Genomic DNA, 27,157 nt, shown 5'->3' on the forward strand with positions numbered 1-27,157 from the left:
AACATTCCCATTGGAAGTTGCATTCACAAAAGGTCCTCTAGATACATCCGTGACAGGAGGGGTGGGGGAAAGCAGGAAGCTAGCAAAGTTACACAAGTGAAGCCTGGATAGGGTTCCATTGCTAAAATCATGTATGGAAGTGCCCAGCCAAAAATGCTGCATCTGAGTTTGCTTTGAATGAAACCCCCATGTCCAACAAACGGCATTTATAACTGTGTATTTCAGTAGGATCTGGAGGTCAAGGAGTTGTGGCTTAGGGAATTCAGGAAGTGGTAGGGGAAAGGATCAAATGTCAGTATCGAAATTTGAATTGTTTTCCTGAACCCATGTTTCCACTTCACAAAAGACATAGCAACAACTTCCTCAAGTCACTGAGCTGGATTCTATATTTGGTGAATATAATGAGCAAGGTTGAGTACTAAAGGATCAACTTCCAGAAAGAAAAGGCATGGGCTGTCCTTAAACATGGATTCAGCCATGTCCAATGATCACACCATACCATGAGGGCTGAGCTTCGACAGGTCCACCCGAAGGAAGGTGAGGTCTCCATGCACTAAGAGACATACAAAGTTACATTGGGTTAAAAAAAAAAAAAAAAAAAAAAAGACTAGCATGTCCTTGCCTGGGTGACTACCTTCTGAGATTAGGGGCAAAACAAAACAATTAAAAACACTGCTTGTCTCTGAGGAGGTGGGCTGGAATTACATATTGTCAATGTGGACTTGAGGCTAAGTGGAGGACCAGCCAAGTAATGGTCAGTTCAACCTGGGGCATGTGGAATGAAGCGCTGACCTGGGATGCACCCCATATCTGGCACCATCAGACTTTCGACCATTTTTCCTGAAGCCATGTCTAACTTTGCGCAAGGTAACAGAAGCCCTGACTGCAAGGACTCAGAGGGCAGCCCTTCCTTCCACACTAAAGAGACACTGGGTTCTAGCTCTATGACCTCTTTTGCCACCCCTATACAATCAGGACTTAGGGTAATCTTTAAGTTTTTCCCAACTCTGGTGTTCTATAACTTCAGTATAGCCTTGATAAAGCATATGATATATGATATATATGATATGATATGGTATGATATGACATGAATGAACAATGGCAAGAACAAAATCAGCTGTCAGAGGGTGTATAAAGTCTGGGTGCTCTGCTTCCCACTTCCAGGCCTTTGCATTTGCTGTTCCCTCTTCTGGGAACTCCCTTCCTGTAGATCCTCACTGTGACAGTGTGATATGAAAAAATATATATTTGATCTCTGCCCCTGGTTCCTGTAGCATAGCTTCTAAAACTCTTGGAATCTCTGAAGTTATGAGTGTTTTTTGAATGCCAATGAGATGACTAGTGGCTGGGGGTCCCTAAATGGCTCCAGGAAGGGAGCTGGTCACCAGAAAGAAAACAGTGTAATTAAAGGGTTGGGACATTCAGCCCCATCCCCCAAACCTCCAGGGAGGAAACAGGGACTGAAGGTTGGGTTGATCACCAATGACCAATGACGTAATTAATCTTGCCTATGTAATGAAGCCTCCATAAACCCCATCCATCTTCTTCATCTGACTATCCATCTATATTCTTTGTAATATCTTTTATAATAAATGTGTAAACACATTTCCCTGAGTTCTGTGAACTGTCCTAGAAAATTAATGGGACCCAGGGAGGGAGCTGCAGAAATACTGACTTATAACCAGTGTTGGAAAGGTGGGGTAATCTTGTAGGACTGAGCCCTCAACCTGTGGGGTCTGAGGCTAACACCAGGTAGAGTCAAAATTAAGTTGTAAGACATTCTGCTGGTGTCTGCTAGAGAACTGCTCTGTGTGTAGGGGGGAAAAATCCACAGAGGTGTTCTGAAAGTATGGTAGGAGAAAAATTTATTTTTCTTTAGACTCACATAGGTGATTCAGACCTCAGACCAGATGTGTTCTCAGAAAAGTCTTCCCTGACATTCAATTTACAGCCACCCTTCCGAATCTCTTTTTTCATTGACCACATTTTTTAGGCACTGTTTTTTTTTGTTTGTTTGTTTTTTGGTTTTTTTTGGAGACGGAGTCTTACTCTGTTCCCCAGGCTGGAGTGCGGCGCCACCTGGGCTCACTGCAAGCTTCGCCTCCCGGGTTCACGGGTTCACGCCATTCTCCTGCCTCAGCCTCCTGAGTAGCTGAGACTACAGGCGCCTGCCACCGCGCCCGGCTAATTTTTTGTGTTTTTAGTAGAGATGGGGTTTCACCGTGGTCTCGATCTCCTGACCTTGTGATCTGCCCACCTTGGCCTCCCAAAGTGCTGGGATTACAAGCGCGAGCCACCGCGCCCGGCCCAAATCTCTTTTTTCATATCATGAAGTTTTTAAGAGTTTCATTGTCTTCAGAACACTTATCACTATCTGAAGTTACCTATTTATTTCTTCCCTGTTTATTGTTCTTATTAAAATGTCGACCCCAAGAAAATCAAGATGTTCTTTGTCTTAGAGGAAATAGAGTATAATGGTTTGGTGCACTAGGGCCAGACTGTCTCCACAACTTTCCAGTATGATCTTGACAAAGCTGTTTAACCTCTTTGTACCCTGAAATGGAGCTAATAATAGTACTAACAGGCAACAATAGTTATTGCAAGAATTAAATCAGCTACTACATTGTAGTTATTAATAGAAATTCTAAGTATTCACTGTTTAGCATCTGAATTGTATATAGTAAGTGCTCATTAAATATTTTTAGATTCAGTGAACATTGGAATGAGATGAGAGAGGACCAATTTATTGTAAAGCATCTGTTATATGCTGTTCAGCACTATGCTATGTATTTGCAAGATTTGATTGAAAAAATTACCCCCAAAGATAAATCTAATGAGGGAAAAGAGGAAAGAACATTAGGGAAATTCAGTGACAGGACTGGCAGAAGAAACATTTTCAGAACACACTGAAGATTGATCTGAACAATGCCATCCAGCTGTAACTCACACAGGCAGGTGCAGGACTGGCCGGGTGAATTCAGCACAAGGATTTATAAATCCTGGCATTCCAAGGCTGGGAAGGAGGGCTGACTAGGGTTATGAGGAAGAGGCAATTTACAGGGGTGCTGGGCCTCCCTTAAATGTGATAAATGGGCACTTTCCAGGGAGGGCTCAGATCCAAGGCAAATCACACTTGGTGGCCTCTTACCCCTTCTCGTCTCTCCTCGCCCCTACTCCTTGGACATTCTATATGAGTGATGAATGGTGGAGATGGATGGAAGGTAGTCACGAAAGAGAGAAGACGACTCAGGAGGGAAACTCACCCTGAGGGATGTCACTAGGCAGTAGGAAGGGCCATCAATTCAGTTTAATGTGCATTTATTAAGCACTAAATATGAAATGGGGGCACAGTACTCAGTATAGGGTATACACAAGCTAAGATCTAGGTGGGCCCTCCCAAGAGCTTGCTGGCCCTCTCACTTAGATGTGGTAAGCAGTAACAGATGATTCTGACAGTATCTTTCTTCACCACCCCCGGGTGGCCCTGTTTCTTCTATCTCCTTTTGAAGGGATACAACTCTGGATCTGAAATCAGTAATTTGGGGTTCCTCTTATCCCTCTTACTAACTGTGCACCTTTGGGCAAGTTACTTGACCTTAAGACCATGTGAAACCACACGATCATATCATAAGAGCTATTTCTTCAAACACAGGAGTTAGTTCTCTCTTTTCTAAAAATAAGGGCTGTTACAGCCCTAGATCTCTCCAAGAGCAATAGCACACTATAATGCTCTTGAAAGGTAGAAAAAGGGCCTTGAAGCCTCTGGTCTTCTGGAAGGTGAGATGCTCAGGGACTGTGTGAGAAGTGAATGCCTCATGTTCTGTCCCTCTTCAGTTGGTCCTGATGAATTTGCTCTCCCCCTGTCAGAAACTGGGACTGAGACTTCCACAGTCATTCAGTGGCAGAGAACACTGCCTCATAGTTATCTGGTGTGAACTGTTCATAGTCTCAAAGCTGAACACCTCTGAAGAGCAGGTCTGGTGTGGTGGCAGATGAAAAGTGCCCAGGGCTGGCCCGTGTTAGAAAAAACAAGTCATATGGATTTCTTTTCGAAAGAGGCCTGTTTTATACATTCCAAAATCTTGTTTTATTCCTGGTTTTCACTGGTGAAGGAAACTTTCCTCCCAATAACTGCAGAGTTCATGTTGGACTTTTCCTAGAAATCTGCATTCTAAGGTGGCCCCAAGAGGTACTCATAGGAGTCAACTTTCTAGGAGCTGGTGACCTAAGAGGGCCTTGCAGAACATGGGCCGGACCTGAGCAGGAAACAGAAGAGTAGTGGTTACCAGGACCACAGACAAGAGGCAGTGTCTATTTTAAGCAGGAATGAAGGAACTAAACCAAAATAAATAAAACACATGGATCTTGGCTTAAAAATTCAAACAAAAGCCCCAAAAGAAAAAGCAACAATTGAATTAAATACCTTGTTTATGAAATGTAATAGGACATACCACAAAAGAGTAATTCCAGACAAGGCAAATGATTAAAAAACACAACAAAAAAATCAAAATATTCCTTACCCATAGTATCACCCTGTGTCAGCTTCCCATGAAGATCTCAATCCCAAAACCAACATTTAAAAATCCCTGGTATCAAAGAGGGGCCAACACATATCTCTGTTACCACCACTAACATGATGCTAACTGGGAGATGAAATAGAGAGGCCCAAGAGACTATAGCCTGAAGGGTTTTGAGTATGAAGGTCTCAGAGGCCTGCCTGCCTCCCAACTGATCCTAGTGGTCAAAAGCAGTTGCTCAAAGACTGAGTCATTTTCCAAGTCTAGAATGCAAATGGCCATTGTCACCAAGGAAATGGTGTTACAGAGATAAGCAAGTTAAGCTGCAGCACTTAGCTCTTTCAGCTGCTGTTTTCCTAATACATACATCCAAATAAAAGGCAGTCTATTCTTGCAATACTGCAATATAATTCTGAAACTGACTAAGCAGAGTCAATGCAGACTCCACAAGTTAAGGCCACAGTCTCAGTAAGAATGCTCTCACTTCCAGACGCTAGCCACAGGTTCAGGGGTTCCCAGGCCACCTACATTTCTAACCAGCTGGTTATAAATTCTGTGGCTTCTACAATGCTTCAGGTTTGATAATTCACTAGAATGACTCACAGAACGCAAGCCCTATCCTTATGATAGCTTTATTATAAAAGCTACAAATCAGGAAGACCAGATGAAGACACATACAGGGCAGTATCTGGGAAGGTCCTGTATATGGGACTTCTAGGCCCTCTCCCTGTGGGATCAGGACACGTTACCCTGCTGACACAGCAATGTGTTCACTAACTAGGAAGTTTAATTGAGCTTTGGTGTCCAGAGTTTTTACTGGGATTCCATTACTTAGGCATAATTAATTAAATTATTGGCATTGTGATTGAACTCAATCTTCAGTCCCACTCTCCTCTGCTGAGGAAGATGAACTAATACAAAGCCCTGACCTTCTAATCATGTGGATGTCTTTCTGATGACAAACTCTTGTCCTGAGTCATCTCATTAACATAAACACAGGTGTGATCCAAGGGGCTCATCATGCACAACAAAGACACTCCTAACATTCGGGGAGTCCCAAAGGTTTAGAAATTATTTCCCAGGAACTGAGGACAACAGCCAGACAAATTCTCTATTATACAACAGTTTCTTAATGATGAAGAGTGTGGGCTCTGGAATCAGGCAGGTCTGAATTTGGCATTCTGCTGTGAGACCTTGGGCAACTTACCTAACCTCTCTCAGCCTCAACTGCCTCATCTAAAAAGTGGGGATAATAACAGTTATTACCACATTGAGACTGGCAACATTTGATAGACAAGTGATTCAGGCTACTATAATAACAAGAATTTTTTTCCAGTAGCTGCATTCAAGAAAGTAAAAACAAACAGGTAAAATATTGCTAACATATTTTTCTTAACATGTCCAAATATTATTTCAAGAGTCAATATCAAAAAATTACTAATGAAATATTTTACATTATTTTCTATATAAAGTCTTGAAATCTACTATATATTTTACATCTACAGCACATCTCCATTTGGACTGGTCCCATTTCAAGTGCTCAATGGCCACGTTTGGCTTGCGGCAAGGCTACTATATTGGACACTACAGGTAGATTTAATAATACTATTGCTATCCCCATTAAATGAGTTAATGCTCAGTGTCATAATTGTTCCCATTCTACAAATGTTAACTAAAATATGCATTTGTTTGCATGTGAATGTGTGTGCATGCATGTGGAGAGGTAGTGACCAATGACTAAAACCTAAGGTGCTATAAGCCACACTACACCAGAAGTCATGCGGTTCCCATGGAACATCATCAAATAGCCACTCTTTTCAGGAAAAGAAACACTTCAACTTGGGGAAGAGACGCTCTCTGATGGATTAACCGTAGCATGCTCTTTTATTTCAGCACTCCCACATCTCCCAGCACATGTTTTAATATGAGCCAAATCAAGTAGCCATGACAATAGCTTTGAATGAGAAAAGACACCCCAAAAGCAGTGCGTAGATACATGGGGATGCCTGAAGAAACTCAGAATGGCTTAAGGAGTGGAGGAAAGAAAAACTGCAGAGAGGAGCTTTGACTCATTGAGTCATTGAGCAATTGTTCCATGCCCTCTCAGGCTACCTCCACAGCCACTGCCCAGCCAACAGCTAGCTGCACCCAGCCAATCACTCACGCCACTCCCTGGAAAAAGCTCCACATTGGGAAGCCAGAAGAATGTCACTAGCAAGAGATTGATTTCAAGGTAATTATTTAGGCAACTTTGTAGCATCTCATTCTCAGACCTAAAAGTATTCTCAAAGTTTGTTTTAATAAATGCATACATTAATATGAAATCTCTGTGTCTTTTAATAGTGATATCCCACATTCAGCTCCTCCCAATCTTTGTAAGAGAGGGCTTCATGCATGCCATCACCACAGCATTCATCCAGTTCTTTCTATTATCACTGGAGCAGAAATGGGGCTTTCTAGCCACCCTCAAAGTAGGAATGAAGAGATTCACCTAATAAGTGTACATGAATAGATTTTTACATAATATGCAAAATTAATTATAATAAACTCAACTAATTCATGTATTTTATCACGGAAGACAAGCTAATTATCTGTCAAAGAATTATCTCCTATTTAAAGGGCACTTTACCTCAATTTGGCAAAAAGAACTAATGGGGACTATCTTTCCATTCTGATGTGTTTTTACTGCCTGTGTTTGCTTAAGCCCCCAGAAGACCTCAGCACTACACAAAAACCTCAGGATTTAGAAAAGTTGGGAAGGAGGGAGACACAAACACATCTACTCAACATCTCACTAAGTCTACCTCTTGCGGTTTTTATTGTCCCTTTAAGGGTATTTTATCTACAGTGTAAAACTAGGAGTGACTCATATTTGTGAAACAAGGAGCCGTTGTTAGTCTTGCCAGATCATTCACTTCCACAGTAGCTTCTGATTTTTAATGGCGCTGAGTAGTGCCTCCACATGCCCTCACTCTGCCCACCAAAGAGGTCCAAGATCTGCAATATGTGCCTTACAGGACATGTGGTAAACACACAAATTCAGGATCAGTATCAAGACCTGTAGTCAAGGATAAAGATGTCCCTACAAACTCACAACTTTGATAGGTAGTTGAATCTTACATTCAAGAAAGTAAAGCAGAAGTTAAAAAGTGAAAGAGAATTGGGAGGAAAAATAAACTCAAACCGGCACTAGCATCCAAAATGGCAGCTAGTACCCATTTCTCTAAATGGGGAGTGCAGTTGGGTGGGAAGGTGGAGAAAATTCCAAACAAGGGTTTCCTGCAAGAGGTTTCTCTTGTCATATCAAAACGTTGGAAACAATCTTAATTTATATTAATAGGCAAGTAAGTAAAATGTGGTAATAAGACAGGTTACAGCATTAAAGAAGAAAATCTATGATGACAACACAGGAAGCAGAAGTACATGCAATGTAAAGTGAAAATGAATTTCAGTTTCTATATGAGAAAGCCTGCAAAACATGCACATATATGGGTAAAGAACAAAAAGAAACATAAAAATGAAACTAGGCCAGTCAGGGCGGGATTAGTAATATTATGTTTTTCTTTCTAAAATGTTCTTAATATCTTAACAATAAGTATACATAAAGTGTTTCTGCTAAGACTTTTATAAGATTTCCTTACATAGAAATAGTATATAATTTTTCAGCACAGCACTATTTCAGGGGGAAAAAAAAAAAAAACCTACGTAGTTCTCTATCCACCCCACAAGAAACATTGGGTTTTTCCAAACTTTTAAACAAAAAGATCTACCATGCATCAGAAAAGTATTTCCTACTTGTACTGCATTAGTGGTGACATCAAAGCATTTTACTGAACTATACCACTCATATGTCAGTTGAATATAAGCAGATTATGAATTATTATTGTAGATATTCAATATTATGGCTAATTTTTAATAAATGTTAGCTAGTATGCATTAGTTATTGTCTGAAGCACTTATACATATCTTATCTAATTCTCAATTGAGCACATGAGAAAAGAGCCATTACCCTCCCCCTTTTATAGAAAAGCAAACGGAGGCACAGAAAAGTGAATTTGTCCAAGTTCAAAATTATAATAATTGGCAAAATCAGAATTCAAACTCAGCAGCCTGGTTCCAGAATCTGTGCTCTTAACCTCCAAACTATACTCCCTTCACTAGAAAATACATAAACTCCTTATAGGAAGGCTGAATACAAATATAAGGGAGCCTCAGCCGGCTCATTCAATCAGTCACTAAATACGCTCGTAAGAAAGGTAATGAGAAAAATTATGGAATGACCTGGCTAAATACTTGAACCCACAAGATTTGCTTATTTAACAACAACTCAGATACTAATCCAAAGAATTATATACTGGGTGGGCTTTTAAACGTTCTAAACTGAGAGTTAGGAAACATGAATCCTATGCCAGTACTGCTACTAGCTACTTAAATTCTCTTGGATAAGTAATCAGTTTCCATGTCTGTAAAATGGAATGGTTAGATCAAATGCTTGATAACATCTCTCACAATTCTGCAACACCATGTTCCTTGAAAAATGTCCTTCCTTTCTTTTTTAATTCAACATCGAGTAAGTGAATGCTTGCTGTGCAATGGACTATAATTCTGTGGTTTTTTCAACATTTCTAAAGTCATCCTGGGGTTGTTGTGGTTCAGAAAACTCACCTTGCCATGTAAATGTGAGAACTTATGATCAGTGAAGTCAATCTCCTTGAATTTAAGCTTTCTTAAAATTGATTACTTTTACATTTCAGAATAAAAAATGCTCAGAATTTTGTTCTCCATTCACTCATTCTATCACCTTGATCACCCATATCCCCCACCCTTCCCCTCTCACTGGAGGACCTGAACATTTGGGGTGGCCTGATTGCTATGGTTTGAATATGTCCCCCAAAGGTCATGTATTGGAAACTTAATTGTCACTGTAGCAGTATTAAAAGATGGGGCCTTTAAGAAGTGATTAGGTCATGAGGGCTTCACTCTCAAGAGTGGATTAAGGCCATAATCACATGGCCATTCCACGGAGTGGGTTATCACAGGGGTGGGTCCTAAGAAAAAGGATGAACTCTTAGCCTCCATTTTCTCACTGTCTTGCACACTTGCTCATCATGTGATGCCTTCCACCATGGGCTGACCCTTGCCAGATGTTGGCACCCTGCTCTTGTACTTCACAGCTTCCAGAACCATAAGCCAAATAAACTTTGGTTCTTTATAAATTACTTAATCTCAGGTGTTCTGTTTTAGCAGCATAAAATGAACTTAGACAGTGACGAAACTTTATAGTTGATATCTGAGAGGACAGGCAGATACTTCCACTGTGTGAAGCTGGGTGCTCTGTCAGAAGACAGATTCTGCCTCCATGAATGCTGCCCCAATACAGGATTCCAAGGGGTCCATCCTGCTGTCCCTTAAATGTGTTCATTATTATTTTTCCCAGAGTCTGTCCTTGCCACACCTCCAGATTACCTGAGCTATATTTGTAGGCTTAGACTGTAGAAGGGAAGAACAGAGATAAGAAAGATTAGGAAAGGAGAGGAGAGAAACTAAACAGTAAATGGTTTGATAGGATCTGTTCACTTATCCCTGAGAATTAACCTTCCCAAAGGGCAATCATAACCTGCTAGAGATTCTTTCTTCACACACTTGAGGGAAAACAATCTATAGTTTTCATTATCATCCACACTAATAGGACAGATAATGAATATAAAGCATGAACAATCAAACACCTTTGGCATTAGAATCTTTAGGATGTAGTCATCATACTCATCACAGATTCTTTCTTGCTCGTTATACCTAACTTTGTACCTGTACTTTTCTTTACATTCACTCATCTACTTCCTACTCTAGAAAGTGGGTTTATTAATGTGTGCAAAAGCAGGAAATATCATCCTTCTATCCACAGGCTACTAGGAGAATGAATTCTAAGGTTCCAGACATCAAAAGCACACTGAGCAGAAGTATACCAGAGCTACACCCAGGATCCACTAGGCACCAGCTGAGTGACTCTGAACAGGTGTCTGAACCTCTCTGAGTTTCAGTCCCTCATATGTAAATTGGAATGTGATCACGAGACATAACACTTGTAGCACTGAGTGTGGTATGTAAGAAATACTTCACATACGTTAGAGAGAATTATCATAGTTTTCAAAGGTTTGTTTTGCTCAAATTGTTATTCCTTAAAAAACTGTCATCACCAAAATTTAAAGTATCCAAAAACTGGGATATAATTTGAGGCAAGGTTACTGGGAAGCCAGTCTACTCTAAGGACACAGCATAGGCTACTCACCTTAGCACTGGAATTTTTATTTGAGGATATACAAGAAAAATGGGGAAAGAAAGATGGCATTATAACTAAGGCACTGCAGAGGTAAAGCACAATTAAAGCCACCATAAGGAATGAGACTTGCAAATAGATATGGCCAGCCCGAAAAGAACTTGGGCTTTGAAATCATAAGAACTGGATTTCAATTCTTATTCTCTCATTTGCTAGTAATAAGAAGGGAGAAAATATTTAATCTGTTCCTCAGATTCCTTAACCTATAAAACTCAGGATATAAAATGACGTTCACAGAGCTTCTCTGAGAACTAAATAAGACACATATATATGACAGCCCAATGCTCAGCATCTAGAAAGCATGCAAGAGCTTTTAACTTTTTTTTCTTCCAGACTATCTGGAGAGTAATTTTCTAATTTGAGGGATGATAGGTTAGTCAGAGCCAGAGTAGTTCTATGTGATTAACTGATGTTCTGCTGGCAGATTAAAATACCACCTCATGAGAACCATAAGATCCGTTCCTTTAAAGTCTTATCATAAAAACACAGCATTTCAATAAGAATGTAAATTGAAAGAAAAAATTGAAAATGTCCCCTGTCTCTTCAAGGAAGGCCCTCTTAGAAGTTTGTGTCTAGTCTTATTATTGTAAGCCAGGAAGAAATACTGTAATGATTGAAGAAAATGACTCACAGTCTTCAATACTGGAGCCCAGAACTCAGGTCTGGGAGCTAGAAGACGTGCTGCTGTCACCCTGAGACCCTCTACCCTCATGTTATTCTTTTCTATCTACTCCCCCACTCCTCCTCTTTCTCCTTTCATGTTTTGCTTCTCTCTTGCCAGTAGCAACAGCTGGTAATATTTAGCTCAATGGTAGTGAAGCTTAGGGCTGTGATACAAAGAATGTGAGATTATTTATTCCATAAAATAAATATAAGATATTAAGGAACCAGATAGTGATGTTCTGATGCAAAATGGTGACTGCCTTCTTACCTCAGCACATAAAATAAGATCAGTCGAGTTCACATTGTAACACGAGAGGTTTAAACTCCTCAAAAGGAGGACAGGCCTGATGCTACCCCTTGGCTCAGGCAGTTTAATCTGTTTACTTGATATGTGCAATGGACAACAGATGCCTGACGGTGGTCCTATCTGAAGTGGTAAGCAAGAAAGCAAAATCCCGTTGTGGAAGCACTCAGGAAGAGTTGTGCTTTGTTTTGCGTTCCATGAAATTCAAGTCAGGGATCCAGGGCTGGGGACAGTGGCCTGGGTAGGCCTTTACCACACATAAAACATTAAGGGCAATGCAGGTAATTTGATGCATCCACAAATCCTTTTCTTTCTGTAAGTGATTCTCTACTTTGCCAGAGGCAGAGCGTAGGGTAATAGCCTTTATCTTATATGAAAGCACTAGGCCCGAACAGCTCATTTCCTTATCCAAAAACAGATGCTCAAGTTTTCTTTTAAGTTACATAAAATATGGGTCTTGCTTGGGTGGGGGACTGGAATGAATAAAAATTATATATATCTGTATCTCTCTATATATGTACATGTAACTCCAACTTTTAAGTAATAATAGATGATGTACACATAACCTGGAAAAAACTGATGCCAAGATCTCATTCTGGGGTTATGGATGAAAACATCTAAAGAATCGAAGACTTCATAATTAAAAGATTACATCAATTTTAACATAAAATGTACATTTTAAAATCTTTTATAATGAAATTCAGGCTACAGGTCATACTCATTTTCTCTTCCTATATTTTTCTGAATTAGTATGATTACACTCGTGAATACAGAGTCTACAGTATATATAATAGAAACATAATCAATGAAAATTTGTTGAAGAGGGATTCAAATCTTCCTCGAAGGGGATTTAGGGGAAACAGCACAGGTTTGAAATCTTGGAGATATGTTTTCATCCCACCCCTGTCCCTTATACTGGTTTTTAATTGTACTTGTAAACATTTTTTTTTTAAAGCAGGCCAAAACCTTGCCTCTGAAATATTGTTTACAATGCTTGTTTGCTTAGCACATCCTCTTTCCATAGAGAGTATGTAGTGAAAATAAACAAAGCCCTTATTCCTATCAGCAACATGTACAAAATATGGGGGGTCAAAATTACAAAGTTTCACCCTCCCACACAGAGGAGACTTGTCAGCCCTGAGTTTTTGAGGCAGAGAGGGCACATATATTTATTTTTTCATTAAAAACCAGCAAATCATTTCTTTCCAGATCAAGACATTGGAAAGAAATCCTATTGGCCCATTACGTATTTAGAAAAGGCCAGGCTATTTCTTTTTTTCTTTTTTTTTTTTTGATATGGAGTCTCGCTCCGTTGCCAGGTTGGAGTGCAGTGGCACAATCTCGGCTCACTGCAACCTCCACCTCCCAGGTTCAAGCAATTCTCCTGCCTCAGCCTCCCAAGTAGCTGGGACTACAGGCACGCACTACCACACCCAGATAATTTTTGTATTTTTAGTACAGACAGGGTTTCACCATGTTGGCCAGGATGGTCTCGATCTCTTGACCTCGTGATCCATCTGCCTTGACCTCCCAAAGTGCTGGGATTACAGGCGTGAGCCACCACGCCCAGCTGGCTATTTCTTAAAAAAGGAAAAGGAAAAAAAAAGTACAAACATGTGCCTCACAGAACAAAATTTCCTGAAGATGAACACTCCCTAAATAAGATTGTGTGATGGAAGAGGATGAAGAATACAAACATGAACATGATTTTCAAGACGGAAAGGATCTGGAAGCCTGGTCCCATCCATATATGTTGTCTTTCTTGTATTTGAATAAGCATTGTGATGCAAATTCCCCAGCCTGCGGATTAGTGCCTAGCACACCAAAGGCATTCAACAATATTTATTGAACAAACAAATGAATCTCCTCTACCCACAAGTTTGTACATCTGTGGAGACCACCTACCAAAAAGTCCCTAGAAGCCTAAGATGGTTGGGCTTCTTTGATACCTGTTTCGAAATCAGTTTTGATAGCTGTTAACAGCTTAAACCACTAGATTAACAGCTTAAACCACTAGGTTCCCTAGATGAAGAGATTAAATCAACATTAATATTTGGTCCATATTATAATATCCAGGTAAATATATAGACCATGAACTGCTGGTTTTGAAAGTCCTCAGACTTCGGTCTTTTTAGTTCTGAATTGAAATCTCAAAATTCAAGAAAAAAGGCATCAGTACTAAAAAATGTTAATTATCTTATATTTTATGCTATATATTAGATTATGCTGTTATTAAATAATAATACATACAAATACATCAATCTGTTGATATCTGTTGAATCTATTGAACCTGGCAAGACCTACTTTAACATTAAGGACCAAATCTCCAAAATTAAGGTCATGCATGTGACAGGTCATAAACTGCTCCAGGCCCCTTTCCTGTAGTGGCATAGTGAGAATACTGGACTAGATCAATGGTTCTCAAACTTTGCTGCCTGTTAGAATCACTTCGGGAGCTTTAAAAAAATCTTGATGTGCAGGCTGCACCCCAGACCAATTTAATCAGGCTTTCTGGATGCAGGAACTGGGCATCACAGGTTATAAATCACCTTCAGGTGATACCAACGAACAGCCTGCAGTGAAAACTACTGGATTAGGGGCCCTCTAAAGTTCCTTGCTCTTCTCAAAGCTGGGATTCTTTGATTCCGCAAAGGTGAGATGACCTCTCCTGGAACTAGAATTTCTCTGCTTAGTATGTAGTCTATCTTTTTCAACCAACTTGGATTAAATTGCCTAAGCACTCCAATATATCACACATTCATGCCCAAACTGCTCTTCAGCAATGCTGGGGCTTGGAGGTTCTGGCTTCTGATAATGCTGGGTTTAAGGAGCTAGATTTTGCTACTGGTCAAAAGCTCCCACCTAGTCCCTGAGGGTGTATGCACCAGGAATATGTGACGGAAAGTTTTTCTGCTCTTGTAATTTTGTCAGACTTCCAGATGGGTTTGCCCAAAGAACCAAGTAGGAAAGTGTACATATTCACCATTCTCCCTTCTGCTTTCTCCCATACACACGTTTTGAAAACAGAATTAGGCAAAGTGCTTTACCTATTCAGTTTCCTTCCCCTGCTTTGCTTTTTCTAATCTGAAATAATATCTACTATTGCCAGGAGAAGAGTTTCTTGAACTTGTCCATGACAAGCTGAATGTTCTGAATTGGTAAGGGCAAGAGTATTCATACTTAACATGCTCCCACAGTACTGTGCTTAGAATGACTTGCCCATCCTCCCCAACACCCCCGGCCCCTGAAATGTAAGCGGTTCTTACATTAGGGCATGAGAGTAGGAGAGCAGGGTCCAGAGGCTTGATTTATTGAGGGCCATCAAATGCCAGGTACTTTATGTCACCTCATTTCATCCTAGGATGCTGGAGCTGTCCCTGTTTTACAATGAAGAAAACTTGGCCCCTGAGAGATCCCCTGATTTGCCTAAAGGCATACAGTTGGTCAATGGAAATGCCTAGATTTGAACCCAGGTGTGAGTGAGCAAAATTTCACTCTGCTGAGCACATCGTGAATGAGGAACAGATGAAGCAAGAACACGGCTGGGAGAGAGAGTTCATTTCTATTATCTGTTCACCTACACTTAAATTAGGAAGCAGGAGAGTGTACCTGAAAGCTCAGAGAGAGGACAGCCAACTAACAGTGTAGCAGTTCAGAAAGAGGTTTCAGGACTTCTTGAAAGACAGGAGCAGGCCATTCAACTCCTTCCCTCCTTTTTCCTTCACATTCCAACCCTTCACAACCCCAGGCTCAGGAACCAGCTCACCCCTCCTTCTATCTACCCTTTTATAGTCAGTCCACAATCCTTATTCCAAAAATAAATCTTCCTGATGAGATGATGAGAAGTAACAAAAAGCAAAGCTAGAAAGTTTTATACTTTTGTTATGGGACTTTAGTTGGACAGATTATGTTTTTACAAATTTTCCTAAAACAAATAATTATGGGATATACCAAATTACTCCAGCCTCCTGGCCCAGTATGTTTTTGCAATTACTTTGGCACTCCAACTCTATGCTACTTAAATTAGTTAACAGTCATTAAGTTATTTTTAGGCCATAGCAACACACACTCTACTATACCTAGCTTGTTGTTTGTACTCCTTAGGAGCAAAATTTGCCTTTTTACTGGCACTATCATTTCCTTTCAATCAATATCAACAACATTTTACCATATTTATGGAGTGCTTACCATGTATGTGTGTAAAGTTCTGAACACTTTGCACACATTAATTCATTTATTTCAGAAACTAACACTTTGAGACAGCGATTGTTATAATCTCTTTTTGTTAATGAGGTAACTAAGGAACTGAGGGATTCGGCAACTTGCCCAAGGGCACATACCTAGTAAGAGGGGAGCCAAGACTAGCATTCAGACTGACTAGATCCAAAGTTCTGCCTTGATTTCCCCATCATTTGCTACAAAGCTAATGTTTGACATTTTAGTCTTGGATGTTAACCAGAGGCACAGAATAACAGCAGCACGTTTGTGAATGCAGATATGTCTTTATTTCAGATACCTTTTTAAGAATCCTTATAACATCTCTGAGAGACAAAGGGAGACTTTTATTCCCTTCCCCATCCCCCAGAAAAGGCAGAAACAGAATATTTTTCACAGGGTCTCTGATTTCTGAGCCTAGCCATCCACTTTGTCATAGAACTCTACATTGCTAACAAGAGTATATTTCAGAATCCTTTTCAACTAGGGAAAAGTGTGCAATCTATGATGCTCAATTCTAAGAAGTGAAATTTTACAGTATAAAGGCCTAACTCACTGCATGGTCAAATCCACCCCATGGATCATCCTCTTAAACCATTTCCCTCTTCTTCTCTCATTCCCCAGTAAAGGCCTTTGGTACAGAGCAGTCCTATAAAGATTGTAGCAGTTGGTCATTATTTGTTTTACAATAGCATAGAGCAAGTACAGGCATGGGCTCTGACATAACAGGGGAGGAAGGGGGAGACACAGACCCCAAGGAGGCACCTGGAGCCCTCCCACTCCCAGGGATGGAAGCTCCTCTGTAGACCAGACTGCCGATCAGTCACAGAGGGATTCTAGGTTGAAAAGCACTTAAAAATGGGTACATGACACTCAAGTGTTTAGGAGTGAAAATGTTGTTCTTAGTATACTATATTTCTAGCTTTCTTGAATTGGAAACATTAAGTTTAAACATTAAACATACTTAAATACATTAAAACGTTATCTATATTTTTAAATATTTCAACAGAAAAGAGAAAGCAAATAGGAAAAATAAAATTGTTTAATCTGGTTGACAGGTATATGGGTGTTCATTACACACTTTTCTGCTTTTCTATATGCTTGAAAATGTTTATAATAACATTTTTGGAGGCATGTATTGTCTTTAAGAAAAAGGGGCAGTAGACTATTTTTTCCTACCTAAGTAAATGACAAATTATTTCTCTGGATCCAGCTTTACTAAAAAGAAAGGGAGCCCAAAAATCTTGATAGCAAAAACGATAGCTCTCATTATGGATGGTCTAGCTTTCTTATTTTTAAGAATTGTTTAAAATTGTTAAAAGAATTTTAAGAATAGTTTAGCTTTCTTATTCAGTTTGACTAGAAAGCAAGTTTTAGTTGATTAAAAATCAGCTTTGAGTAAAACAGAATATAATTCTTTCAAAGACCTCACAAATCCCTAAATATTTATTCATTTGGATCATTTTCACCAAGTTGAAGGGAAGCACAGGTCTGATGCCATTTATTCTTCAGAAGATGAGACTAAAACATGGATTCTAACATAGGTCACAACAGGGAGGGCACCGTAAATTAGAACAGTAACTTAATCCCAGGGGCTGCCATGCCTCTGATCGGTTTCTTCCCAGCCTGACACAGCATTACTAAAATGGCAAGTTAGCAGCCGCTCTACTTGACAGACAGCACCAAAAATGGAGAGCATGGCATGGAGACAGGGGGACAAGGAGCTTGGACAGGGAGGGTAGCAACCAATGTTTACAAACATAAACCAGAGCATCAGATGGGCCAGCCATAAATTACCCAAGATTGTACTGAAATCTCTGAAAATAAATTAACAGGCCCTTAGAAGTTTCCTCCTTATGTTCTAACTATGCCCCCTTCCCACCAGCTTCCCTACAAAAATTACTCTTTCCAAAATGGTACCACTACCCCTGTTGCTGAAATACAATCTTATCACCAAGGGAGGGGATTACTCAAATAAATCTGAGAGGAGAAGCCAGACCAGAATTGTTGCTTGACCCACTCAAGAATTTGGGAGAAGTCTGCTGGTCATGCCTTTGGGGAATGCCCACCCCGTCTTTCACCACAATGGTGCTATGGTATTAATCACTGGTTTACCAAGTTGAAAGGATTATGAAGGACATTCTAATACTGACCCATTCCTTTCCCTTCTTTTCCATCTTGGTCCCAATTTTAGGCCGTTCTCCCAAAAGATATCAAAATGACAATGATAATTATAAAGTAGAATATAGACCCCTTCACTCCTGAACTACATATTTTCAATGAAATTCCCAGATATTTGAAGAAAAGGCCCCCAAAACTACAAATAATCTAACCTCTACCACCAGAGCGTCTTCCAAGTCGACCAACGCGGTGTCTCACCAACTCAAAAATGACGAGGCCTCGCAGTGGCTGCCCAGGGCGCCCAGTGGTGAGGTCAGCAGTGTGTCCGGCCCCGCCCCATTGAGGCAATCTTACTCTCTGACACTGAAGAACAAGCCCAGGCTGTCTGGAATCTCAGCTGCATCCACAGGAAAGGGAGAGAGGCACCCCACTTCCACCAGTAGCACCCAGGAGATTCACTTTTCAGTGACTGATGGGTCACCCCTATCCACAACTTCACCCGCTGCAAAATAGAGAGTAGAGTCTGCAACTCCTTCTAATCATCCTCATGATTAGGTCTAGGTCTAGGGTCATGATTAGGAGGTCTAGGGTCATCTTGATCCGTGTTTTTTCCTCTCCTCAAATCATGCAGACACAAAAGACTTGCTTTTAATTGTGAACACCTGCTCTGCATGAGCAAAGAGGAGATCATCAAGATCATTAGCTATCCTCCTCTTTGCTCCCCAAGACAAACTATTACAAATGGGAAATTCCCAGGTAGGATTTTCTCATTTGTAAGAGGCCAGACACACCAAGATTATAGTAAGACAATAGCAGGGTAAATATCCTGGGAATCACTCAAAGTCAACCAAACAAGAATACAGAAACAATAAAATACAGAGCTACGCAGAGGAAATCTGAACATATTTGTGACCTCAAGAAAACCCACCACCACAACCACCACCACCACCAGGAAATGCCTAGAAGCTTCTGGAACTCTCTACATACAATTCCATCATGTTCTCCTTCCCAGCAAAGCCCACCAGCTCTAAGGACAGATGTGCCTTTGTGGTAGGGGAGCCCCATGAGGACAAGTTTGAGGAGAGTGGAGGTTGGGAAAAGGAGATTGTGTCAATGGAATTCAGAACTATAGTTCCCAGAACGCTGCTTAACAAAAGGCAGAATGCCTCACTGGGAAGACAAGAAGGAGAATGGCAAAGCTGTCCCGTAGAGACAAAATAACTAACTTGCTCACCCACATGGCCTATTGCAATTTAAACATGCAATGTGTTCAAACTCAGCAACACCTTTGGTCAACACACTTTAGGAGACTGGTTGGAGATGTGACCCAGAAACTGTGTACCTTGGCTCACAACACAAAAGGAGAGAAGAAGATGACTATCTCTCACTACCACCACCAGGTAAAAGATGCCGATTGAGAGTGATGTACGGTGCCCCAAAAGTCAGTATCTGAGGGCAAAGAGGTGCAACTAGGCTGGACACAGGATGCAGGCTACTTGGGAAGGTTAGGCAACACGGTATGGACGGTGCTCCAAGAAGACTGGGTGAATACTTCCTTCTGCTGGAGCTTAGTTCCACTAATCTCAGTTATTCTGCATTCAGTATACTGGGGCAAGTGACCCACTACTCCATCTTGGTAGGAGCCATGATGCCAACTGTTGTCAGGTGAGGCCAGAAAAAAACAATGGATTGGGGAGTGTTTCATAAAAACGTCTCTGTTCCCTTGGAGCCTTGGCAGAGGAATGGATGTAATTGGTGAACTTATACCTTATATGGAACCTTAGAATAAGAAGCTCTGCCCTTCTTCAAGGTCACTTTATAAACCATATAAAAGTCAAGCTGGTCAGAAAGGTGAAAAAGAGAAAGAATTTCCCACAAAAAGAACTGGTACCTGTAGGTTTACTTGTAGTTCACCATAGTTGCTCCTTCCTCTGTTCCATCAACATTGGTTAAGTCTGAGAGACAATAACTTTCCAACTAGTGATTGACTGGAATAGAGCTAGCAGACCAGGCATGACTTGAGATACCATCTGGTGTATATAAAGCCCCTTTTTAGAAAGATGAGAAAACAGTCCCAGAGAGGTGAAATGACTTGCACAATGCAAATTAGAAGCCGAATTAAGGGTAGAACCCAGATCTTCTGGCTTCCAGTTCAGTACTGCTGGGTTTTTCTTACTAAACCAACACAATAAAGAGCATAGAAGGGAAGACAAGAATAAAGTCTATTTTGGTCTTTGGTAGCCAGGGTAAGGAGAATGCTGTCACTTCTACGAGAAAACCCAAAGTGAACCCGGCTAATCAGGACTGTGCTTGGGAAGGGAGCAGGGGCATTACCTTTCAACACCAGAGGTTCTTTGCCTTCTCTCTTCAGGGACTCGAGGACTATGTGAAGTGGCTGGGAGGGCATCACTCGGCTTGGCTCATTGGTATTCTCATCATAAACTATAATTTCTTTGGAAAAGATCCTCTTGAAAGAGTCCTTGCCTTCCCTACAGGAAATCAAGTCTAGGACAGTGATCTTGCCCTGCTGCAGTCTCCGCCGGCTGATCTTATCGGCGCAGTTAATGTGGACAGCTCCTTGGATGTGACTCTTGTTGTACTCCATGAAGGGCCTGCAGTCAATGATGACAGGGCCCTGACTCGGCAGGTGACTCTTGTTGCATTTGGTCATCTTCTTTGCCAAGTCATTGGGGTAGATTATTTTGATGCTGGCTAGCTGCTTGGGGGTCCCTGACACAGGGCTGCCCACCCCACCTGATGGACTTAAAGAGCCTGTATTCTCATTATTGTTGACCATCTGGTTAGCAGGGCAGGTGGTAGAGGTTCCGATGGCAGTGGTGGTGGTGCCAGCAGCAATGGCTTGGGTTTGGGCCTGATTGTCCTTGTCGTAGGTTGCCACAGTGCAGCAGCTGGCACTGCTGCATCCACAATTCAGGGAGCGGGCAGAGCCGCTGGATGAGGGCATATACGTCAGATTCGCAGCCTTGAGGGACACAACGGTGGTGGCGATGACAGAAGGGTGGCTGTTACTGCCTGGGGTGGCAGAACCAAGGTAGCTAGAGTCTAAACAAAGGTTGAGATCCTGAGGTCGGACGGGCCTAGATAGTGCCACTACTACCCTGTCGTCTAAAGGAGATGGAGGCATGAGGAGGCTGAAAACTGGCAATTCAAGAAGAACTCAAGACAGTCTGTAAAGAACGGGAAGGGAGAAAGAAAGGATAAAGTCACGTGACACAAAAGGCAGTCTCATCCAATCCCTAGGAAAGGCCTTTGCATCCCTCTGAGCAGTCTTCCTAATTGCCCTCTATCATACCATAATCAAAACTTGAAACTCATTTTTATGTATTCAAAGAGGATGCAAACCTGAGGGCCCCAATCAATTTGGTTGCTAAATCTAAGGTTAAATTTGGATGTAAAGTTGTAAATGTTAATGAATATTTCCTGGACCTACATAAAAGTTCAGCTGTAGAAAAGGTATAAGCACAAATAATTAGAAAAGCTGAAGACAGAAGGGAGGCTCTTAAGAGGCATCTATTCTGAACCTCAGCTCTTGCGCAGAAGTACACTGCAAACATCTGAGAAAGACCCATTTGTCCACCCTTGCATGCTTGCCAGTTAATTCCCTCACTCGCTGCAAAGGCAAAGGGGCAACCAAGAGCACTGGCATGGTTCACAGAAATGTACAGCAGCTAAATATACATCAGAGTGGATGTCAACTTTCTGCAAATCCCCTTAAGTGAATCTCTTTAACTTGGAGCTATTCTTGCCTTCCATCCTATTGGGGTCCTTTGAAACGCACAACATAGTCATATTAAAACCTCACATGTTGTCTTTTGGCCTCTTATAAATTAATCTGCATTTCCCCTTTTCACTACTAACTGGTGTCCTAAAACGAAATCTCAAGCCATGGAGCCAGATCTGGAAACCTGGAAACCCCAACCCTGGCAGATCCATCACCCTTTGCTCTCCCACCTACCCCTACCCTCATTCCTGCCTGGAAAGGACAACTTGAGCTCACCTCCCCTCTTCATCTCCCTGGCTGGCACAGACTGTGCATCCCAGAGCTTCTCTCAATGGGAGGCAGCCACGTTGTATAAGGTTCCAATCCCATACAGATATCCCCCCTTCAAGAGTACCGACTCCATAAAGAGGACCTCCCAATTAGCCTGTACCCGCTGAAAGGGGCAGTGAATTGTTGCCCACTGGATCTATCTCTGATTTCAAATATTGTCTGCAAAAAGACGGCTCCTTCCTCTTGTAGGCACAGGGACACTCTACAACCCAGGCTTGCTAACTGTTCTTCTTCTATTAGACATGCACACAGCAAAGACACCAAACCCCACGCCAAGAGTCGCTCACCTAAACGAACTTTAAGAGCTGTCTGGAAAAATATCATCATCCGTCTACACACGACCGTCACCATTCTCATCCGTCTACACACGACCGTCACCATTCTCTGACACAGAACCAAAGTGTCACAGGCGGAATCCACACTCACGCGCGCACACGGGGGCATGCACCCATCACGTCGGCAGATCTCCAACGACTCGGGTTTCTCTCACCCACCTTTGGATGGGAGCGAAGAAGCCAACCCCCTTCCCTTGCGTAGTATTTTTTTCTGAAGAGCGAGTACTATTCCAGAAGCTATAACTGTTTCCCGGTTGGACCAAGCGCTGAAAAAGTCTTCGCTATGGTGTTACCTGGTAGGACACGTCCAGGATCAACAGACCATTTATTTTGAGAGGGACGCATAAGCGTGTTCACAGAGACACACGCTGGGACCCACACCTCCACACAGAGTGCGCGGCTCACACACGCACGCACGGAGTGTATAGAGAGATCTGCATCCCTGCAGTAGAGGGTCGGGCGTATATACTGCCCGTGAAACCATTCAGTCTGGCCCAGAAAATCTCCCGGAGAAATACTGAGCTATCCCCTCTCCTTCCACCACTAGGCAAGAGCTGGAGAGAAAATTAAGTGGTTAGAGAATGCTTCTTCCCCACTCCTGGAGCACTTAACATCCCCCCGTCCCTCCGCCACCCCCCTTCACTCCTCGGCACACAGCGCACTAATGAACCCCGGGCATTTAAAACTGCCGCAAAGCATCCCAACAAACCTCATTTTTTCTTCGCCCCAAATCCAAGTAGACTGCAGAGAGAGTAAATGCACAGGGTAGCAGGAGCCAACAGCCGGAACCTTATAACCCTACCTGCTGTAGCTCCTCCGTCAGCATCGCATCTCTCTTTTTCTGTCTGTCTCTGTTTCTCACACACATACACACACACACACAAACACACACACTCACACTCACGCAAGCACCGCCTTACAATCCTCCACCTCCAGTCCCGGGCTCTCAGTAGTCGCGGTGACTTCCACTTACTTCATAAATAAGTGTAGTCCTCCACCATCTGGCGCTCCGCTTCAGCTATGGACTCTCACATTCAACCCCCATTCACTTGGCTTCATTGATCTCCAGCAGCAACATAGTTACTTTCTCTTTTGCTACACTGTAAATGTAAGGTTCTGAGGGGGCGGACTCGTCACCGACCGACGGCGCGTTGGACCAATAAGAATCCGGACAAAGCCGACCGCTACCTCACAAAGCCCCGCGACCAATGGGCAGCCTAGGGGGCGGGGAAGAAGGCGTGGCCTCATCTCTCTAAGGAGGGTTTATCCGACGCTGCTCTGGGTCCTCGGTGTTATAACACGGGCGGTGATGTCATTGGCAACCAATCAAAAACTTAAAAAGAGCCAGCCGGGGCCGCGCTGAGCAGCTGCTCTCTATTTACTTGTAAACCGAACCGGCAGGATGCAGTTAACCCTTTACCAGGCTGAAGCGTCAGCGGACTGGACGCGCCGCTCCGCTAAAACTGGCTCTTCCCACTGGACGGGATCCTCCAACACTCCCTCACCCGGGGGCAAACCACGCTGTTTTTCCTCCTTAATATGGACGGATGATCAAAAGTGTCGGAGTAACTTTCTAAAGGAAAGAGACTGCGATCACCGTCCCTAGTGGGAAAGCCAGGTTCTCTCCGCGTCGCTCGAGGTGACTTGACAAACCCTAAGCCAAAACTCGCGGACCTCGCCGGGTCTTCTGCGCTAGGACCAACGTGAGCGCGCAGGCAGGGGCGACGCTTCCGCTCCGAGCCGAGGTCCGGGGCCACGCGCTTGGGGCCAGAGCTTGGCAGCTGACAGTACCGGACAGGGAGGCCCTTCAGCCTCGACGCGGCCCGCGTCCTCCGGACAGCCCTGCTCCGCCCGGGAAGCGTCCGCCTCCCGCCGGCCCGCAGATGTCGCTGCCCCTCCGGCTGTCCCGGCCTGACCGCCGCGCGCCGCCCTCCTGCTCACCTACTTCCGCGCCCTGGTCACGCCCCTGTCGTCCCCAGACTAACTCTCCCGGGGCTCGACCCGGAGCACTAAGGCGGCGCCACTGAGGGCTGCTAGGAGGAAGAGGCCTGAGTCGACGCCAGAGGCAAGGGACGCGCCCTGAGCAGCGGTGCAGAGGCCAATCCCCTGGCCGGGCGTCCTGGGGCCCGCTACGCGCCCGCCGCCCCTCCGGGGCTTGGTCCCCCCCGCCACCTCCCCCTTTCCCACCTGGCGCGCTGGGTCCCCGCGCCGTGCCAGCCGCGCGCAGCCCACCCGCCCCACATGCCTCGGCCGACCCTCCCCCCCCCAGTCCCTCACGGCCCCTGCCGAGGCCAGGACTGCCAGCCCGGCGCTTCTGGAACAGCCGCAGCTGGGCGGAAAAGAGCCAGAGCCGAGTGCAAATAGCTAGATTGAATGGGGCCGGAGGAGCGTGGAGGAGGCGACGCCGCCTCTCCTGGCTCCCCTAACTTTGGCCGGCACCAGGTAGCTGGCCATAGCGCGCATCCCGGGAGACGACTGGGGGGCGGGGCAAGCCGCCCCGCGCCTAGTCCGGAGAATATTCGTGTTAGGGAAACTGCAGGAAAGTTGCCTTGGGATACAAAAAGAAGTGGAGATGAACAACCCCAGATGAACTGTGGAGAGTCTACGTCCAAGAACCCTAAAGAAGTAGAGCTTTTTCTTTTCTTATCTGTGAGAGGAGAGATAAAAAGTGAAATAATTATAATGGAATAATACATTATGAGCACTAGGGAATGTTGGGCTATCATTTTTCTCCCTTACTTGATTGAATGGGGTTTGGAGGTCTACTTCAGACTCCAGGCCTAATAGTATACTAAGTAGCAGGGGCATATTCATGTAATTGTTTTCAGGGCAGATCTGAAATCACCAGGTGTCAGACCCTAGCTGGCAGGTCAGCTATGCTCAATGAGCTGTGAAGAGAAATATCTTTGGGCGCTTCCACTTACATGCAGGCACATACCCCCCCAGTCCAGCTTTTCACACCAGTGTTACAACTGGCATCACGTACATCTGATAGTCTTATATAGGAGAGGATTTTCTGTAACATCTGTCGATGGAAAGAGTCAAACTCTGTAAAATATTTGAAGAGATTTATTCTGAGCCAAATATGAGTAACTACGGCCTGTGACACAGCCCTCAGGAGGTCCTCAGAACGTGCTCAAGGTGGTTGGCGTCCAGCTTGGTTTTATACATTTTAGGGAAGTATGAGACATCAATCAAATACATTTAAGAAATACATTGGTTTGGTCCAGAAAGGCTGGATAACTCTAAGGAGGGGGTGGGCTTTCTGGCTATACGTAAATTTAAACATTTTCTGGTTGACAGTTGGTTGAGTTTGTCTAAAGACTTGATATTAAAGAAAGGAATGACTGGGTTAAGATAAGAGCTTGTGGGGACCAAAGTTTTATTATGCGGATGAAGTCTCCAGGCAGCAGGTTCAGAGAGAATAGGTTGTAAAATGTTTCTTTCAGACTTAAAGTCCATGTTGATATATAATGGGGCGCATCCCACCCTCACTTCCCCTCATGGCCTGGACCAGTCTTTCAGAATAAATTTTCCAAGAGTCCTGGTTCAGAAATTAGTCCATTCAGATGGTTGCCTGGGAAGGGGGGTGAGGAGCTTAGAATTTTATTTTTGGTTTACACCTCTCTTCATCCACACACCAACACACACATCCATTCATGCTCCTGATAACAGCAGATTGCTTAGGGCACACCATTTGGTTCTTAAATGTTTGAAGATCAACAGGTTATGGTCAGGAAACTTGGATGCTGGGTAATTTCTATACAAATCAGAAAAGAACTTCCCAGAGGTTCTACCCTTGATATATCTGGAGCTGAAAGGCTGCAAGCTTACCTTTCCCTAATCGTAGACAATTATTGGAAAATTTTTCATTAACTCAGAGTTTGAGAGTTCTACGTTCTGATTCTGACTCTATCTGTTATATCTGTTCATCCAGTCTCTGTCTTCATTTATCCATAAAATGGTAATACCCCAACTTAGAAGAAAAAGGGAACTCATTCAAGTGCTTAGGGGGAAAAAAGATCCCTTGCTGATAAAAGGTATTCAGTGGAAAAAAAAATTAATTTACTTGCTTTAGGAAATAAGGTGCCTATCTTTAAAGGTATGTGTAATCTATAAATGATGAAGTAATTGCTACTGCCTTGATATCTAAGCCCAAAGTATAGATTTATATAATTGCAGAAGAGCTCTTAACAGCTTTTCCCACAAGGCCCTAAAAAGAAAAGTAATTTCAAAAAGAAAGGCAACTCTTGTAATGAGATGATTGTTTTATTACAGTTTCAAACTAGTAGATTATTATAATTTAGTTGACTAAGAATCTAAGCCATCCAGGCTGAAACATTGGGAAAGATGGCAAAATTCCTTATCATGTATCACACCTGAAACATGAATAATTACTGAAACATGGAATAATTAACAGATTGTGAATATAAGCAAAGCTGTAGTTATTTTTTAAGTTAGGCTTCTCTAAGCTTATATTCAAGTCATAAGACTGGTGAACAAAATCAGATTATAGATGGAATTTTTTTCCATTCACTACTCTTCAAAACATCTTTTGGACAAGAAGAGGTGATTTTGTTCCTGTTTTTGAGTCAT

General features: G+C 42.8%; 1 protein-coding gene across 1 annotated transcript in view; it reads right to left on the reverse strand.

Moving 5' to 3' along the window:
* The window catches only part of DUSP10 (dual specificity phosphatase 10), a 39,951-nt gene extending 16,323 nt beyond the window's left edge, over positions 1–23,628 (reverse strand). Inside the window, 2 exon segments of the mRNA NM_001257695.2 lie at positions 20,489–21,342; positions 23,535–23,628. Coding sequence (NP_001244624.1) covers positions 20,489–21,299 — 811 coding nt within the window. The 5' untranslated portion in view covers positions 21,300–21,342; positions 23,535–23,628.
* Positions 23,629–27,157: the final 3,529 nt, after the last annotated feature.

The sequence above is a fragment of the Macaca mulatta genome, chromosome 1 (genome assembly GCF_049350105.2).
Source record: "Macaca mulatta isolate MMU2019108-1 chromosome 1, T2T-MMU8v2.0, whole genome shotgun sequence".
Classification (NCBI taxonomy): Eukaryota; Metazoa; Chordata; class Mammalia; order Primates; family Cercopithecidae; genus Macaca; species Macaca mulatta.